The sequence below is a fragment of the Pyxicephalus adspersus genome, chromosome 6 (genome assembly GCF_032062135.1).
Source record: "Pyxicephalus adspersus chromosome 6, UCB_Pads_2.0, whole genome shotgun sequence".
Classification (NCBI taxonomy): domain Eukaryota; kingdom Metazoa; phylum Chordata; class Amphibia; order Anura; family Pyxicephalidae; genus Pyxicephalus; species Pyxicephalus adspersus.
This window is the reverse complement of record NC_092863.1, coordinates 71,418,619-71,439,033: the sequence shown is the minus strand read 5'-3', so window position 1 is coordinate 71,439,033 and position 20,415 is coordinate 71,418,619. Positions and strand designations below refer to the sequence as shown.

At 35.5% G+C, this 20,415-nt stretch overlaps 1 protein-coding gene across 2 annotated transcripts in view; it reads right to left on the bottom strand.

Annotated features, from left to right (window-relative positions):
* ARB2A (ARB2 cotranscriptional regulator A) overlaps positions 1-20,415 on the bottom strand; it is a 249,225-nt gene that overhangs the window by 125,962 nt on the left and 102,848 nt on the right. For both annotated transcript variants that reach the window (XM_072416157.1, XM_072416156.1), the window contains exon 8: positions 264-383. In XM_072416157.1, coding sequence (XP_072272258.1) covers positions 264-383 — 120 coding nt within the window. The remainder of the gene's footprint in view (positions 1-263; positions 384-20,415) is intronic.

The window sequence follows — 20,415 nt, the reverse complement described above, 5'->3', positions numbered from 1 at the left end:
TTTTTTTTTTTTTTACATGATTGTGTGTTTCAAACATTTTTTATATTCATGATATCTACTAGAACCCTGTTTGGACATATTTCTGTAAGTTACAGGTCTACAATTTAAAAAAAAAAAATTCATGAAAAACTAACGCTTTTGGAACAGAAATATAGACCTCAGTGTAACGCCCAGGTGGTTAAGTGTCACAGACAAATATCTTTAGGAACTAATGAAAAAACACAACCAATAAACACAAAAATAAATGTTTGATCATGACTTACCAGCTCTACAAATGCAAGTCCTCCATAGCTGTGTGCCACAAAAAACACATTTTCTGCAGCTGTTTTTGAAATGAAGTTATCCCACACATATAATGCATGTTCCTCTGGACTGCCATTCTCCTGCAATGAAAGAAAATCTATAAGTACAGATAATACACTTTTTCAAAATTTTTCTTAAATTTGAGCAGACCAAGCTGGTCACTGTAAGAGAAAGCAAACACATTTGCATAAAAATACTATAACTTAGAGTGATTATTTATTTGTATTTATATAGCTCAGAGTGGTTGAGTAAATGCAACAGTTTCATTTTGCAACAAAAACATGGTAAGCAGCCCTGGTATTGTTATTTCACCGAACCTGTGTCACTACCCCTTTTGTTAGACTGCCGGTAATCCTGCTAGAGCTGGGAAATTGGTTCCATGCCTCTTCTACAACAGTCAATGAGGAGACTCCTCATCCCACAGAGACCAATAGCCCAACTGTGCCCTCACCCGCTAAGTATTTGAATTTAACCCTCATACAGCATTGGGCAGGATCATGGCTGTTGTGGAAACAGGGTCAGTATGAGCAATCGAGGAGTTCCCTAATCTTCTCCACTCAATGAAATTAGACGGAATATCTTATAACTTCCACTTGAAAATATTTAATTAAAACAGTTTAGAAAAATAAAATAAAAAATAAATGAATCACTTTTTGAAACTGCATTTTGCTTGCATTTGTTAGAATACTTTAACAACTTTGCTCATCTAGCATCTGTGCAATATTTGTAATATATTATTACCATTCTTATCATTCATTACAAATCTTTTGAAGCTCAGTCAAATTAGATGGTGACCCATTGTGGACAGCAATCTCAAATCATTCCACAGATTTTCAATAGTGGTTAGGTCTGGGTTCCGACTAGGCCATGCCAGGACATTTACCTTTTTCTAGTTCAATCATTGGACCTGATTCATTAAGAGCATAGAGGATACCCTGTAAAGGATACACTTTCATCAGTGAAGCTGGGTGATCCAGCAAACCTGGAATGGATCTGGGTCCAGGATTGAAAACATTTAGTAACAAACAGAAAATCACTTAAGAAAGTGTATCTCCTCCAGCCTTGGAGACATTTAATAAATCAGGCCCATTTTGTAATCCACTTTACTATATGCTTTGGGTCATTGTCATGTTGGAATTTTTATTTTTTTAAACATTTTACTATTGCCATTATATATCTTTTACTTGGATGTTATAAGTTATATTTATTAGGTACAGTTGGACAATTATCATTATATATAAAACTATTTTATGTGCCCATCTTCATTTCAGGCTGAAAAACAACAAAATGTGAATATTTTTAAAGGAGTGATTCTCTTCTAAATTCACCCTGTGTGTAAATTTATACCTGCATTCAAATACTGGCATAATTTATGTATAAAAGACCCTGTGGTGAAAGGGTAATTTTAGGAACCAGTTGTTAGTTTGAGCACTGTTCCTACATTAAGTTCCACTTAAAACAGCCATTTTATTTTAGGTATTATTATAGTATCAATATATTAAACTGCACAATAAAGAGTACACAGTATGTACCTGTCCCTGCTGACAATGAAGTTTATAGTCTAAAATATATCAATACATGGAAACTCTAAGGATAAATTAGCCTAATCCCACTCAAGCTCTCTGACGGTACAAATACCCTTGGTCCCCTTATTATAGCAGAGGACCCTTTTTGGGTGTACATATCACTGCCCTGGTGACGTGAGCACCTTGCTGTCAAGAGGTGGGGTCTGCTAAGACTCAAGAGCAACCTTCGCATAAAGAGACCTTTTGGCATGGGCACAGACCGCAGCCCTGAATCATTGCTAACTACAAGAAGCAGCCCTACGTACATAGGAGTGGACGCCAAAAAATATTTCAACTACATGTGGGCGCTTTGTATTGAGCAGAGCTGTAGCTCCTAATATAAATTTGTTATAAGAAACTCAGATGCGAATTTGTAACGGAGCAAAACATATCTGTAAACTAATAAAATAAGTTTTGATACCTGGGCGGGGGATGAAATGATCATGTTTGAGCATTTATAAATAGCTGCAAACTAGGATATATAAAGACCCCTCCATTGGTCATATTCTTTGCATGTAATGAATTGCAATGCAAACAAGGCTTTTATAAAATAAAAATTAGAAATAATTGTATTACCAATTTTTAATGTCAAAATAATGTTATTACACATTTTCTTTTGTTTTAATAACACTATAGTTTTTATTAATATTGTTTTCATGGTATGAAGTCCAAAGCAGAAACCACCATCAGACAGGAACACTAATCCACAGGGACTCCGGGTGGCATTCGGTAGTACTGCGAAGACTACCTACTACAAAACACGCATGAGATACCAATATTAAAGATAAAACTGCCTTTGGGTAAAAGTTGCAATACCACCGACCCCCCTCCCCCTTCCCATTGAAAGATATATTACCGTTGACATTCAAAATACATAAATGCAAAATTTTGCAATTGACTACTGAGCAAAACCAGTGCAATAAACACTGATAACCATTTACAATGTGGTCTTTGGAGAAAACAAGACAACAAGACTGCTTCTTATAAATTACATAATTCCAATTAAATATTGGAAACACAGGCCAAAGTAAACACATATTTTGCAGTAAAAGTACAGACTTATTAAATGCAATCTATAATATTTTCTAAAATGTTTATTTTTCCTTAAAAGGTTGTAAAGAACGCACAAAGTTATTACATTTCTGACATTACCATACGTAGATTAGTGGTGAGAATATATTGCTGTGCTAGGAAGCCTCTAAAGGACAACAATTTGAATTTACTAATGCAATATTACAGTCATTAATTGTTAAATACCAAGTTAAAGTAAGGCAGGAGACAAAGCCTTATCAACTGGAGCAGATTCCTACATCTCAGCACTCCAAGGTCTGCATTTATGATGGACTACCTGCGCTGATAACACATGGAATTATCTAAACAAAATTTGCATATTTGTGTAATTATTTCCTAAGGTTAATTAGCTGCTGCAAAGCAGTGCGCCCTTTGAGACTGCTTGCCGTGACAGGTTCACATACTTCCTGTACGGATGCCAAATGTGACAGATTCTCATATACAGGCCGGATACAGGAAACTTTTAGACTGGGTAAGCAAAGGAGTCATGTCTTAGATGTGTAAACCTGCACAGCAGGAAGAAGAGAGGATGTCACTGTAGTGATTGGTCTAGAGGTGCCTCTCAGCATTTAAAGAAACAAACGATGACTTGAATTTGTATTCCGTTTCATATCAACTCAAAAAGCTAAATTTAATGGGTGGATTTAAAGAATATATAGTAACACAAAAAACGTTACAACTGACAAGTTCAGTTTTTATTGCTGCTTTTGAGCCAAGGTATCGTTCCACAAACTGCGGTCAGCCATTTACCACTACCAAACTTCCATTTACAAGATTTCTACATCATTTTCTTGTATATGTTGCTGTACCTGTAAGGGGATGGGTTCTATATAAGCATATTACCAATCTATTCATTGATATATAGGTTGTAGGGCTCAGGTAATTTGGAGCTAGGGAAAACCTTGGTTGGGGTGCCTTGGCACACAAATGAAACCTTTAAATACATTTTGAAACTTTGTGATGACTACCTAGATTGAGAGTTGGTTCTTGTTGCTCATTTTAGGATAATGCATGACAAGAATTTCAGCCACATTTAAAACAGATTAAACAATAAATGCCATACTAGAAAAAATGGGCATTTATTGTTTTAATGTCAGTTGTATTACAATTTTATACTACAATGTCAAATGTCGTACATATAGGCAAATATTTTATCACCTCTCCTAAATGGTACAGCTTTTAATGAAATATATTAAAAAAATTGACTAAAAAAGGTTGGACAATGGTTTATGAATGGTAATAAACTGGAAACCTTGAAAACTGACCAATTCTCAAGGTGAACAATACAGAAGGATTTTGTTTCTAAATAAAGTGACATACAAATGGCCATACAAAACAAAAACATACATTTTTAACTATTTGAATAATAGTAATGTAACCATTACCAAACATCTAACTTTTTCATTTTCTAATCAGCAATAACTGACTTTTTATATAATCCTTAAAAACACTTTCTACTTTGAATAATGTCAATAAACATATAATGGTTAGTACAAATAAAAAGTATGAATTTTTGATCTAAAATGTTTGATTTGAGCATTAAAATGTACAAAGTATTCCAAAGTTATTTACCAATGAAATAATTGTTTTTAAAGTGCACATTTTTACTTGTAACCTCTAATGATAGAAAAGAAAAAAATATTAAAAAGGTTGAAACAACGGTGCTTAAAAATATAAAATAACAGAAAATAAAAATAAAACAAAACATTAGAAAAATAGAAGAAGTGAATTAGAGTTGATTAAATTAAACAAGCATGGGCAAACTACGGCCTGTTGGGTTTTTTATTTTGGCCCGCTTTTACATGTAATTTATATTAGGAATTAGGGTCAATAACATCATTTATAATTGCTTAACTGATTTTTAGTCCTCAAGGTGCTTAAACTGACATCACTACTGTTTCAGTTATCTGCAGATTATCTTAAGATAATGTAATCAGAATTGATACAAAAATAACTATGTATGTTTAATAGACTTCCTTCTCCTTATCATGTCTGAACAGTGTTTGTTAACACAGATGACTTGACAGGGAAGGCTTATTAAGCTGGTATGATTACACAGCCACATTTTTCATATAGATTGGAGATGCTGGCAAGTTCAAGTTCATATTTTGTGGGTGTGTGTATATAATATATATATCTGCATGGAGTTTGAATGTTCTCTCCGTGTTTGGGTGGGTTTTCTCCAGGTAATCCAATTTCCCCCTACATTTCAAAAACATGCAGTTAGGTTAACTGGCATCCCCTAAATTGGCCTTAAACTGTGGTAAGGACATATGACTATGGTAGGGACATTAGATTGTGAGCCCCTTTGAGAGAAAGTTCGTAAAATAACTAGGGACTTTGTAAAGCACTGCATAATATACACATACACACAACAGAAATATATTTAGTTTGCATGGTCAGATGGTTGTATCGGGTAAATTATAGACAAACCATAAAATACAGGAACCTCTTGAAATAACTTTCAAGTCTTCAAGGAACCCATGCTATAATTACTATATCCACAGGTCACAGTATATTAGCATGATGGTCAGTAGGAATGTTTCTTACATGGTCACTTTGTAAAAAGAATACTTAACAGCTTTCTCTCCACTGGTAGTATCAACTGCAGTAAAAGCAACAATACAAATTTAAATCTCCAATATATATATATATATATATATATATATATATATATATATATATATATATATTTATATTATATATCAGAATACCCTTCCACATAGTAAATATAATGCAGAACATTTTACACAATGGTACCAGATAAGATCAGACTTCACACTGTAGCTAAGAAACACATGCACCAATCTCCGAAACATTTCAAAGCAGTACAGTACAAAAGACATATCACACAACAATAGGTTTTGCGAAAGCAAATTCTTGTATAGTATAAAGATTATCAAGACCAGACTGTCACACTGTGACCTTGCTGGCGTCTAGCTAATCTGACAATATTTTGTAGTGCATTGTTTCAAATCAATAACTAATTAACAAAACTACAAAAGGAGTAGTACTCTTTTCTGAGATCCCTTGTTAAAAATGGCTTCTGGATACACTTGGGCAGAAAGGTCACACTTATGACATCTTCACATGTCTTTCAATATCCTTTCACTGTCAGATTACATTACTTTTAAAATTTAATTGTCTTAAGTTAAAACACTGGCTGGTTAGTTATAGCCGCATGCCATGATGACATGATGAGGAGGTGTTTTGATATAAGCTGCAATAGACAGCCCTCAATCATATCTTAATTCTTGCACTTGACCTAACTGGAAGATTGGGAGCAGACTTCTTGCTTTGCATGTGGCAGTCAAACCTTGGGGATCCGCACTAGCTTTAGCTACTGAGGTATAATTAATGGGAATTCCACAGACACCCTTGGAAAATGAGGAATCTAAAAATAAGTACAACACTGTGATTTTTCTAGCTCTTAGAAAAAAGTATATATATATATATATATATATATATATATATATATAAAACTGTCTAACTCCACTGCTTGATTTATAGAATGAACATTTCTGTATGTATGTATACATAATGTATGAGATACATTTTTTGGGTAAAGTAAAATGAAATTGAAAATAAAAAAAATGAAAAATGTTCATATTGCTGCAGGAAATAAAGCCAGTTTTATATTTTTCTTGTTCTAATAATCTCCAAACAACATAAAAGGCATAGGATGGCCTCTTTTTAGGCATCCCCCCCAGCATGTCTGTACATATTTTCCAATCTCTTCAGGCTAACCTATGTCAGAAAAATATACCAGCTGTATTACATTTTTGCAGCACATTGCTTTAGTGCCCCATGATAAAAACTAGGGGGTGTCTATAACTGCTTACACTTTCTCTTCCTAATGCTAGCACAACTTGCAATTACTGTTCCTTGAAATGATCATTTGCAATTGTTTCAGGTGACAGTTTAGGAGTGATGGCTGTACAGACAACCTGCTTGGCTCTCTGCTGAGAAGCCTGTTATGTTCTAAAGAGAGGGAATAGAAGGAGGGAGGAGAAGTGTGAGGCGACCTGCTGAGTTGTTATACAATAGTATAGCAATAGCAGGCGTTAGCATATGGTTGATCATAATCCAACACAGCAGATCACTAATGACCTTCTCAATGACATGAGGGGACACCTGTACAGACCCCCAGATGATAATGAATGATTATCTCAAGGAACAAAAATCTAAAGAGTATATGGACCATTAGACCATAGCGTGCTTGATTCACATGGGATGTCTGCCTGCTAACTGCTTGTTCTGAATTTGCTGAACATATCAAAGAAATACATAAACACATTGTAAAAAGAATGTATGAGAACTTATTCCTAAATAAATAAAACTTCTTTCTGGTTTCAGAACTGCCCATGCTTATAACAGTTGCTAAGGTGTGGAGTTCTATTTGCCTTGCAAAAGCAATTTCATCTTAACTAAAGAATGTTTTCCATATTGGTTGATTAAACAGTCAGCGGTCATTATAAAATTATGAAGGCTTCTTATGAAAATAACAGTGGTCTGGCGATCTTGTTGATGGGTTAGCTTTATTGAAATCTGAATTACTGACTTTTTCATCTACCCGTTTTAGGTCAATGACTAGGCCAGACACATGAAAGTAACAGAAATTTCAGGTGGTAGTAGCCTATGAAGTTTTCTTTATGACCAAGCTTTTAGAATAGACTGAGACAATTTAAACAAATCAAGCACATTACCAGCATGATGAAAGAATTTTTCAAGTTTTTTAACACATACATGCTTCCTATCACGCAATACTACATTGAATATACAGCAAAATGTATACAAAATACAGAATGATGTAAGCTGGAATATAATAGATGCTACTATAAAAAAACCAGGAAAAATCATGGCAGAAAGACTATTCTCTAAAATGAATTTTAAATTAGAATTACCGCTCCTATTTCAACCCCATTATCTTGTTAATTTTAAGAAAAAGGATAGTTATATTAGTGGAATCATTTACATCCACATATGTTCCCAAGTTAACAAAGAACCTTGTAAAACTAGGCACTGACTATACATAGAGAATATCTATTCTGGTTCCAATATGAAACTGACAGTGACCATGCCAATTATCTCTGAATGTCTGGCTGCCTTAATGGGGTTTATACAAATCAGGGTAATACATGCCAGATATTGCTTTAATTATTGATAACTCATACACAGCTACTGACATGGAAAGATGTACCGACAATTCAAACTATATACCACCCAACACAAACATTTTCTAGGTGTATATGCTTTACATGTATGTTACTATTTTTTTCTAAATATTGACACATCATCAGGAAAACTGGTGACAAAACGATTTCAACATAGGAAAGTCTTGGGAACAACAATTTACAGAAGTTTATATTTATGTACCAAGTGCATTACAGTGTATTTTCACTAAACCCATCAACATTTAAAATACATGTACTTTTCACCAAGAATTATTTTACATGTAACTTGTAAATATCTCAGCTGTCTAAAATATCAGCCATTTCTACTGAAACAAATGAAAATACAATATCCTAATAGAACACCATGAACATCGTTATTCTTACAAACATAAGATTATCTTCCTTGTGTCTTTATAAACGTGTCAATCACTGATAAAAAAGACCACCACTCTATATGAACATTGCCACTACTCTAGGTTAGTGACTACAATATTTATAAAGCAGCAATCATCATTTACTGTTGGAAAAGTGGAGAACTTCACAGGCCACAATAAAGATTAATGCTTGCTTTGAGCACACCAGACGACATTTTAAAACAAGCATTTTAATCAGCATGGTCCTTTCACTGCATTATCACAAGCACAGCCCATTGAAACAATTACTCAGACTAAAATTTACATAAAGCAGTGTTCTCCCCAGCCCCTTTTAACCGGGCGCATCACCCGACACTTTTCAGTAACCACCCGGCTGTTTTTGGGTAGTTACTGATGAGTTGGGTCACAATACAGGGGCTGCCACCCGCCTAAAATTTCTTCCCACCCAGCTTAAAATAATTTCTGGGTTGAGCACTGATAAAGTATATAATACATTAAGAATTTTTATTACAGAACACTCTAACGTGATTGTAGCCATAATCCAGAGCAAGAGTGCAGGGTTCTCCCCAAGCCCCTTTTAGCCGGGTGCACCACCTGGCATTTTTCAGTAACCGCCCAGCCTTTCCTGAAAAGTTGGGTCACAATACAGAGGCTCCCACCCACCAACAGCTTCTTCACACCCAGCCTAAAAATATTTCTGGGGGGAATACTGTAGTGTAAATAATAAGGCACATTAATCAAGGCGTGATCTCCACATAAAATCAAATCTCTGCTCCCACACCTACGTGCTAAACATATAAAACAATATCCTAAATGATTATGAAGAAAATATGTGCCGAATGCACAAATGTGTGAAACATATTATGTGAAGTAGATTATAATGGAATACCATCTCAAACAAATCAATACCAGAGATCGGCCCAGACTTTGTGATCAACCAAACCCTACCCCATTTTTTACAAAAGTTAACAGATTTAAAATTTATGTTAATTACTAAAGAACATGCCCTTTTCTGAAAAGTCCAGACAAGTGGCCTGATTTAAAAAAAGCTCTCCAAGGCTGGAGAAGATACACTTTCATCAGTAAACCTGGGTGGTTAAGTGAAGTCATTTGCCATTTGCTTGCAAATGTTTTCAAATCCTGGACCAGATCCATTCTAGGTTTGGTGGATCACCCTGCTTCACTGATGAAAGTGTGTCTCCAGCCTTTGAGAGCTTTAATAAATCAGGCCCCACTAAAGAAGCAGTCGCCGGTGTTAAGAAAACCACATTCACCAACACATATCATGCAACACAATACCCTGTATTAGTGGCTTCAAAAGTTACCAACACACTACACTGAATGATTACAGACAGAATACCAGTGGTAGATAAAGGAAAACATTATTCTGGTATTTACATCAGCCAGGCTTTTCTGCATCACTCATTTAACATGGACCGAAGGAGAGAGCAAAAATCGCATCAGTGTACTTCTGTCTATAGGAGAGAGGTCAGAATTTATACATATTTTTTAAGAACATGCAATAAAAATGCTTATAACAAGTATTTTTGGATATTTACCAATCATTTTAGTATACCTGCCTAACATATAATAGCACAAATCAAAATCAATCATTAATAAATAGTAATTAAAACAGAACAGGGAATAGTGCAAAATGTATTTACAGTCTAACTCCATATATATTGCACATTGCAGCAGACCAAAGATGTAAAAGCTGCATTAGTTTTCATTTTAACTTTTTTCCCCCTTAACTTGTACCTGGTGATCCTGCCCAGCAGCACACTTTCTGTCCTAGGAAGAAAAAAGAATCTGAAAAAGCATTGCCATCCTAGAAGATATGTTTAGAACACCTTTCTCTCTTAATTACATCCACAAAAGTAAGGCCGATAACTGATAGGCCTGAAAAGTGCAGTAGACGCAGAGAGGAAAGGCCGTTAGGAGTTTTTGAGTTAAAACAATGCCAAAAATACCTCAAGCCAAGAAGAACTCCAATGACTGGGTATTGCGGCACACATTTAGGTCAGTGGTGAGCATCAGAGGCCACCAAATATGGTTCAATTGTTGAAGAACAGATAAACTGGGTTACATGCTTTGCCAGAATTACATAAACCCACCTCCTAAAATCTCATTCTCATCTATTGTGAGAGTTGTAGATTAGGACATAAATTATTTACAATTCAAAACCAGCTCAATACCTTTATTTGAAACAACTAATATAAATAGCATCCAAACTCCCTTGTGGCAAACAGTTATCAAATAAATAGGCTGTCATTGCATGAAAATAATTAACAGTAGCTCACAAGCCGTGTTCTCTTAGGTATTTCCTTGTCTGCATCCAGCAGCAATTTAGTGAGCTTCTTCATGCCATTTCTAAAGCCTGCTTCACAATCTTATCTTACAATATCATTTTGTCTAATTAATTTTGTTGTATCCTAAACAATTATACCGCTGTTGAATACATTGCTTTTGCATAGTTTTAAGGAGACACTCTGGCAGAAATAGAGGTCTTACAAAGAGGTTCTGAAGGTCTCCAGTGACACACGTGTTTTATGTATTTAGCTGGTATTGAAGCAGTACTTGTGTCCACTGTGCATTACAAAGCTTCCCAAACATAGAGCCTAATTTATTAAAGCTCTCCAAGCCTGGAGAGGATACACTTTCATCAGTGAAGCTGGGTGATCTAGCAAACCTGGAATGGGTCTAGTTCAGGATTCAAAACATTTACTAGCATATAGAAAATTACTTTGAAGAAATCCATTCCAGTTTTCTAGATCACCCAGCTTTACTGATGAAAGTGTATCCTCTCCAGTCTTGGAAAGCTTTAAACGATCACGCCCATTAAAATTGTACTAAAATCACAACCAACACTGTCCAGGAGGGTGCACAGACAGTAAGCTTCCAGATACCCCCACCTGATATATATTAAAGAGCAGTGACAGCTCTGCATTAAAATTTTTATGCAATCTGATCACATCATTTACTTTGAGGAGTGAAAAAAGCATCTACAGGTTTAAATAATAATTTAGGTCTTCTTGGTCTATGTACCTGGGGAGTGTCTTTTGTCTAAAATGTGTTCTTCTTTCTTACAATACAAAGGTAATGCAGATAATGCAGCTTTACACAGTTTCTGCTAGTTCAACAATGATCACAATGTTCAGCTGCTGCTTCCTGCAAAGCTTGGTACGTCTAATGACCATTAAGTGCAGTAGTGGTTTCCTGTGGCTAAGACCTACAGGTAATATTTTTTTTTTACTAATACTACAATTTCACATACTAAAAAAATTCCATATTTTTAAATAACTATAGGAAAAGGCTATGCATGCAATGCAACTGTCAGGTACCGCAGATTTACATGAACTTGGTCACAATGCAGTCAAAGGTGAATGACAGAATTACTAGAGGAAAACTAGTGATGTGATATGTATCAATAAGAATGAACAGATCTGATAGAATACATTAGCAATGCAGCCTTCCTAATACACCTTAAATGTATTTTTTAACCATCCTAATGGTTGAACTTGATGGACTTATGTCTTTTTTCAACCTAACCTAGTATAACTAATATCCCTTAGGAGAATTGTGAAGAATTAGTCAAGGCACAATTTTTTAAGAACATGAGCCATTATCTCCTTATTGCACTGCAGATAAAAATAAAGTCAGGGGACACCCAACTGTACTGCATTCAGGATATCCCCTGCACCCACAGGGATGTTATGCTTTATTTTCAAGATACTTGCTGAACAGCAAAATACCCTGGAGCAAAATCACTGTGGTTTTACCTTTGGGAAACTCGCTGTTTCCATCACAATTTATTTCCATACACAATATAATGGCGCAGAACAATACAGATGCAGGCACAGATCAACAGAAGCAACTCTGTCATTATTCTCCTGCTTATTACTGATTATGAAAGGAAATGACCAAGTAGCTGAGGTATCTCCAGAGTATTTATCATGGAAATGCGCAGGTGACCAACAAGTATTTTCTTTAATTAATGGCAGGAATAAGAGAACATACAAAACTTCTATCAAAATATACATTCATTTTACAACAAGCAATACCCGCAGCAGCTTCAGAAAGGCTTGTGGATGGGCTCATCGATGGGATGCATTTAGTATGGGGTCCCAAGAATGACATTGCCCTTCATGTTAGATCTGGGCTTACCCTCATATTGACCCAACAATCTCTGCTTTATTGAAGGTGTTATTGTTAATTGCTGGTTTCATCTGAATGTTAAATGTTTTATCTTTTATTGAGTATAATGAATTACCCTGCTTAGAGTTCCTCACATGCAGGTTATTAGCTTGATTGCATAAACCACTATTTTCTATTTAAGGTTCCTAGACTTTCAATAAGTGCAAATGCACAAATTGCATAAGCCATGTAGCTTTTACCATATCTATAAATCTATTAGGAGCTATTTAAAACTATTGATTGGTGAACATGCCCGAATGACTACACATTTCGCAAAAGTTATAAAAATTCACCAAATCAATTTAAATAAACCTATACAATGAAACCAAACCATAGCATGGGCTCCATAAAGATGGAAACTTCATCAACATCGTAATTTGTTGCTTCTGTCCCTGACAGCCACCAATAGGGACAAAATGTACTGTTTACACCAGGAAATAGCTTGAGGCCAGTTGTTAAAGTATAAGGTGGGAAGCAATTACATTGGCTGGCTGCTATCATGGGAAATTTCACCCTCCAGAAAACATTTGGCAAGCTAAAACAGCTGTTTGCAGGCTGTTACCTCTGTAACAACTGTGAAGTTTGTATTAGTTCACTGAAGCGGCCAATGGCAGACACCTAAGGTACAAGTCCAACCCACTGTTGAACTTTTACCTTATATGCTTATTCACAACACGTGATATGCCAAGCTGCTCATTGCTATGGATTACTACATATTCCTCCTTCGTCTTTAATCAAAATCTATTGTCTGTTTAGGAAAACCCTAAAGGACTTTTAGATTCTCTAATTTTGTTAAAGGTCAAAAACATCCAAAAAACAAACATAATTTAAACATAAATCACACATAAACGAACTATGACACTGCTAAACTAATATATATTAAAATGCATTTTATTATATTTGAGTACTTAACAGTAAGATTCACTGTGTAAAATACCTGCAAAAATATCTACAGAAAAATTCTTCCTAATGATATGCATTAGGTTAAAAAAGGTGACAGTACAATATGAAGCTTACACTACATTAAGATACATGCCCTTAAATTTATCGGAAGATGTATCCCTTAAGGACTACACTCTTCAAAATGCATCCATCCATTTGTACTAAGGAGGCTTTCCTTTGTGTGTTCATTTTCCACGAAAGCAACCAGATGTTTTTACCATCTGCAGCCTTTGTAAGAGGAGTTGGTGGTCTCCATCCAGTTTTCATTGGACAGGTGTGCACATAACAAAATCACAACCATAATGTACACAATTTGGCAGTCAGTGTAGATGACAAAAATGAGATATATGGGGAGATGGGTCTGCTCCTTCATGAACAATACAGCAGTTCTCAGACTACACTTTACACTTAGCACAACATTTAGAGTAAACATTTTTACTTTGATATCTTACAAGTACCACAACAGAACAAAGAAAAGTCATTTCCTGTTTATTCAATAGATTACATTAGGGTAAAAAAGAAAACTGTTTAAAATTATACCAGTTCTTCACATAAAAATAAAATCTTAATAGGATGGAGAAAGAATGCAGTACATGGAATAAAAAACATATAATAATTTTAACTACATGTACTTTAGAAAGGCATTTTTAATACATGAATACCATGAAATCTAAAAGCAACAATAAAAAAACAACAAGATGTAAACAACTTAAAAGTAAAGTGATTCCTCCTTTTAAAGCTAGCCCTGGGATCAAAAATATTTACCTTCCCCTTTATTTCCCTACTGGCAAAAGCAAGAAGAGGAAGTCTTATCTAAGTTTCAAGTTGATCCAAGTTGGATCCACCGTAACCGGTGTATAAGTAACATTCATGCATACCTAGAAGCACTAGGGATTTCTCTCAGCTTTAATAGATCAGTGGAGTGATGGAGTAAAAAAAACTCAATATAAGCAGGAATCAAATGAGCATTAAAGGTAAGCACAGGTTTACTTTAAAGTTGTTGTTAAAAAAAGAAAAGATTGTATTCATAAGAGACGGGCTAAAATGATTACCACACAGTTTATTATCATTTATGCATAAACAGTAGCTACATATTTTAAACAGAACCTCATTTGTTAACTGTAATACACGTTCTTATAATATTGGTGTTATAGAAGATGGTACTAAAAGTCTGCCCTCCAATAAATTCTACATCGTTATCATTCTTCACTCACTATACCTTTCATTTCTGCCAGCAAGGACAACTCTGCATTCCTATTCTTATTCCAAAACAGATAAGCAGCAATAATGAAATCTGAAAAATGGAACACCTTGGCAACGTTTCAAATAAAAGGCATCAACTGAGGGACAATTCTCCCCCTTTCTCAGAATAGCAGCATGATTCTCTTTACACAGACTCAAGGGTTGGCAACTCCCAGTCTATTTTGGTGACAGGTCCTCCATTGATTTAGTTCTTAACAATTAGATAAGTCCTAATTACTTTTGTGCAATCCCATGCATGAAAAAAGTATTGCTTTACATTTGTAGAAACCTTAATGCATGGGGTTCCGAAAGCATGTGGATATCCTTGTGCCCTACGCGTTCCTGTGTTCTGTGCCAGAACCCAACCCGTCTTTGTTTTATTTTTTTGCAAGACCGTGTGATCAATCAGGAACAAGTTTCATGATAGCTAAAGTGAACGTTAAAGTGATTAAAATGTCCTAGCCATTTAAACAGAAACATGCCTTAACCTGTAAGTGCCCCTTGACATGAGGTTAAAAAACCTTACAGAACTTAGAATGTGCAACTGTGTGTGTTGCTAGTTTACAGACCCAATAGACAGATTGGTCATAAAGTTATTGACAAGTTAACTGATGAATACAGATGCTGCTAAACTTGGTCTAGGCATTCCTGCTTAAAAAACTCCAGAAATAAAAACATTAAAGGATTCTTGACATGAAAGATGGCCTACTGCCCTTTTTGGAAATGTATAATTTGTCTAGCTAATAAAACTGCCCATTTGGTTTAGTATTTTGAATCACTCACCTGAAAAAAATATAAAATAAGATTTACAAACGTCAGTCTATTTTTCTGGTCTGCATATCTGTTCCAGATAAATGACTGAGGAGGTATTTAAGTGGGCTAGAATTACAGCCAGGTAAATGGCATTTCCAAATCAGGTCAGCAATCCAAAAGCTGGAAAAAAATCAAACTTTGCCAAACTTTGAATAACATTTTATTTCTAAAACCCAGAATGTATACTGACAAAGATGTATAACCAAAACAATCCAATGAATGGGCTGTAGAAAACCCATAGTTGAGTATTTGCTTCCCTGATTTCTGGAGAAGTGGCACCTGGACCGCTGACAAAATTGTGAGCAGGAACTGGTACTTGAAAGGTCAGATTTGTGAGTTCAGTCAGCTTCCCATGGCAGAGGGAAAAATAAGCTTTATGACTGCACTTTATTGCTCAGATTAGCAGAGTTTTTAAATTGCTGAAGGAGAAGAATTTAAGTTTCAAAATGCATCCTGTGGTCAATTACACTTAACTCTTGCCACAGCCACATTAGCCACATAACACATATTATCCGCAGGTTTAGTTTTAACAACTCACAAAGCTGAAAATCAATCCTTTAAAAAGGAGAAGAAAAATAATATTAATAGTCACTTCATCCGGTTCTAACAGGAAGGTTAGTGCAGAAATGTGTTTTTTATTTGCTAAACATATATTTTTATTGCTTTTCGTCTCCACAAACTAGGCTCAAATAATGATTCAATGATCCCTTTTTAGCTTTGCATCCTAAAACCCGAGGTGATAAAGCACGCCGTTTACTCAAGTCTCAGTTATGGCGTTGCAGCGCAGTTTGCATGATAAACTGCTTGTTCTAGTTCGGCTAGAAGCATTATTTTGCTGTGCATATTCCCATACATCATTTATGATCCATGACCAGTTATGCAGAATATAGTTATACCATACTTAATCCCCTTGCTGCCTTGGGGTCTTGTAACTGAGTGAACTTTATGATATTAAGGTACACTTAATCATTTCTTCATATATTTATTTTAGAGCCCGTAAATTATATTGCTGTAGAAAAAGCCCTCAATTTTTAAAGAAGAAGAAAAAAGACTACAAAAAAAAAACCTGTTTGCAGAAAAGCTGGCGAGCTGGTATAGATGGAACAGGTGCAGGTATATGTACATTGTATCTGGGGAAGCATCAGCTCGTGGGGGGTAATGCACTAAACAGCAAAGGTGGAATTATGCCTTTTGTAAATGGCTCTCCCAGGTGCATTGAAACGCTGGTGGTATAGATCATTAATCCGCTGTAATTTCGCTCCACTGAATGAATAGCTGAATGGTGCGGCTGTGAAAATATAATTATATTTTGCTTAAGCATATAGCCAGACCCTGAGATCATTTTGCACTTGCTGCTCATTATAACTGGCTGTCTGGGCTTTGTGCTGGGTTTCTTTTGTTCGGATTAATAGACGAGCACAGTGTGAAGATGTGGTGAAGTAGTTCAGATGCTTTCAATAGAAGCACTGAAATCTTCTCCATCAGAGGGAGGAGTGTTTCTCTCTTCAGTCTGGGACGACAGACAAATAGTTATGTCAAACAACAAAACCATATAAAGCTAGACAGATTGCCCATGGTGCTAACCACATATAGAAATCCTAAATGCCAGAGGATTAGGAAAGATTATAACATACAGTGCCCTTCATATAGTGTTACAACCATGTTGCATATTACATTGCACAAACTTATTTATTGATAAAACTGAAAAAGTTTATACATCTAAGTTTCAAAATAGAGCTTGCGGGGTGACTAAGGGTTGTTTTGATGAGAATGTATGTGTCCTTGTATTAAAACAAATAAGAATGCAATATAATATTTATGTATATATATGAATATATATAGGGGTCCTGCAATACTTATGGCAAAGATTATGTACTTTTGGTTTTCCGTTAGGAACAAATTCTCCAGCCACAAAATTCCAGTCTAAAAGACAACACATTCAGCCCATTAGACTCTATAGACAGGGAAAATGGCATAGTCAAAATTATTAAAACTAATATTTTATACCTTAGATTTTCAGGCAATATATATAAAGAATAATCGCACAAAACCTAGACTAACAAGTAAATGTGAAAAATATATAAATATAATAAAATATATTAAAGGAAACAAAAAAAATATATAGGACCTCATTAATTATAATGGATATCATAGCTGTATAAAGGGTAAGCAGTTGTTTTAACCAATTTGGCACAATTTCCTATGCATTTTGAAACAGCAAATTCCAAATAAGGATTGATTTTTGATTTTCTACCATGAAACATGTTTTTCTCTGTTCATTGGAGGACACATTTCTGATGTTTAGACTTTGATCACTGGGTTATAGCTCCACCTGTAGGTATAGGATGCTATGCACAAAAAAAAAAAAAAAAAAAAACAGAACAGCCTAGGGGTGGTCCCTTATTGGTGGCCAAACCACCACACCACTCTCAAAGTCCAGTTAGTAGAAAAGCAATACATGACAAAATTAACAAATAAGTAATAAAAGCCTACAAAAACAGGCAGTAACTAACAACCCAGTGTAATGCCCTCCAAAGCAAACACAGAAAAAAGAATTTTACAGAGTATAAGAAATCCTTTTTTCCGCTCCTTTCAATGGAAAACACAGCTTTAACCAGTGAGAGCTCTGTATATTCAGAAGTGATAAGCAACAGAAAACAATCAATAAAAAAGCAAACCTATCGTTAAAAAAGGAACTAAAAACTCTAGCAGGATAGATTAGGTCCTCTGGGCTCCTAGACACTAGGCAGGGTCTGGCTTTCAGTAGCAGCCTACTGGGCTTCTTTTGCTTTGTATCTAGTTTACTCGTGGAATGCACAGTAACCCCCAATCAGTAACAGCTATGTTCTCCAGTGACCAAATGAGATTTTTTTTGGCCCATTTTTTTACCTGCAAAAATGTTCACTGTAAATTATAGTCAAGTTTTGCAGGTTATAAGCCATGAAGATATGATAACACTACAGATGCAGTAACAAAGTTTAACACATCCTTGAATTTGTTTTGATATTATCTTCCACTAATCAACAGTAAAGTAGTATTTATCTTAAGCAAACAGGAACAGCTATAAGACCTATTAGAATTGGTAGAAGTGACATGCTCTGGTTAACATGCTGGAAGTATCAGGGGGAGGAACTGATCAGTGGGCTGAAGTCATGTATATTTCTCCCACAGTGCAATACCTGAACTGGGGATCCCGACCTAAAAATGCTGCCCGGCATGAGTCTGTTGGATGGAGGCAAAAAATTGGAAATCCTTTCCGCAATTAAACCATTCATACATACTGTGTACTAAAATTAATATTCGGATTCATATTTTGGAATGAAAATTGTAAGCAGGCTAAAATATAGGGTCACAACCAGTGTCAGAATGTGTGTGCCCCCTACTGTGATGTGGTTCTTAGAGTAGCAAAGCTCTAACAATCCCATGGTGCTAGCATTACAAAGGTGCAAAGTTTCATGAAGCTAAAGTATAAAAGAGCAAAGGGCAGTGGTATCATGATAAGATCACAAGGCTGCCTTTTCTCAAGCATTAGCAACTGGTAGTTACGGAAGAAGAAACATCAACATAAGTGTTTTAATGCTTTAAAACCAAACTTACTTCTGATTACCATTTAAGCTAGTGAAGAACCTAACTCTTTAAAAAATCAAATGCAGGCACTCCAAGGAATTTAAAAACTTACCGTGAAGTGGTAATACAATGCAATCAAAGCACAAAATGTTGAGAAAGTTACTTATTGTTTTTGCACCGTTTAGATACTAAGACAATTTATAGGATTCTGGAAGCAAACTTTAATTTCAAAACAAATTAAAATTTTACTCACATTTACTATATTATTCTACTAGCTTTGTCACTAAGTAGGACAAACAGGTCGATTACAATCTACCTGCCCCTAAATCTTTTGCTTAGTGACCTGTCTATAGTACCCATGTTTTCAGGTGCTTTGACTGACATGCTTCTTTGCAGTTACACACATACAAGAAGGCAGCTTTTAACAGGGTATAGTCCATCACACTGCTGTTTCCATGCTTTACTGTCACCAGGAGAAAGGAATTGTAGAGCCTGGAGGTACAGGCAGACAGTTAGAAAAAGGACTTGGAGATAGAAAGATGACAGGAGGTTTGTGTCAACTAAGGGCGGGCTTGCTGACAATAACAATGTGAGTTCCTGAAGGGGCCCCTGCTCGGATTGTCCTGGGACCCTTTTGCAGCTTCATGTGCTGGACCTTGATAGTCTGCCCTTCGTTGTAGGCCTATTTATTTGTATATAAAGTATATGAGTAAATGAATGCCTTATAGGGGCTGCTGCTTTGTTATGAATAAGGATAGTGAAACAAATCATAGGGGCATATGCCCTAGGGTGAAAATAATAATATCCCTATATTCATAGAGCTGCACACTACTTTCCCCCTGACCCATGCACCCTGGCCATAATATAATCTTGGCACATGCACACAGTACGATATATACGTCTGACCCGAGTGGCCCCAAAATTCAATATAACTTGTCCAAAATTACCACATCCAAGTTATTCAATTGAAAGCCGTGAGAATAAGAGACGTTCACAATGAGAGAGGGATTTTTTAGATACCAAGATATACAAAGTAATAATTAAAATCACAAAATGTATTCATGTAAATCTAAAACAAATATGTACAGTATGTACACATATTAAGTAAACAACCGTTTGCTAGATTGCACAGATGTAGTACTTAAATTGATCTTGAAAAATAAATATATA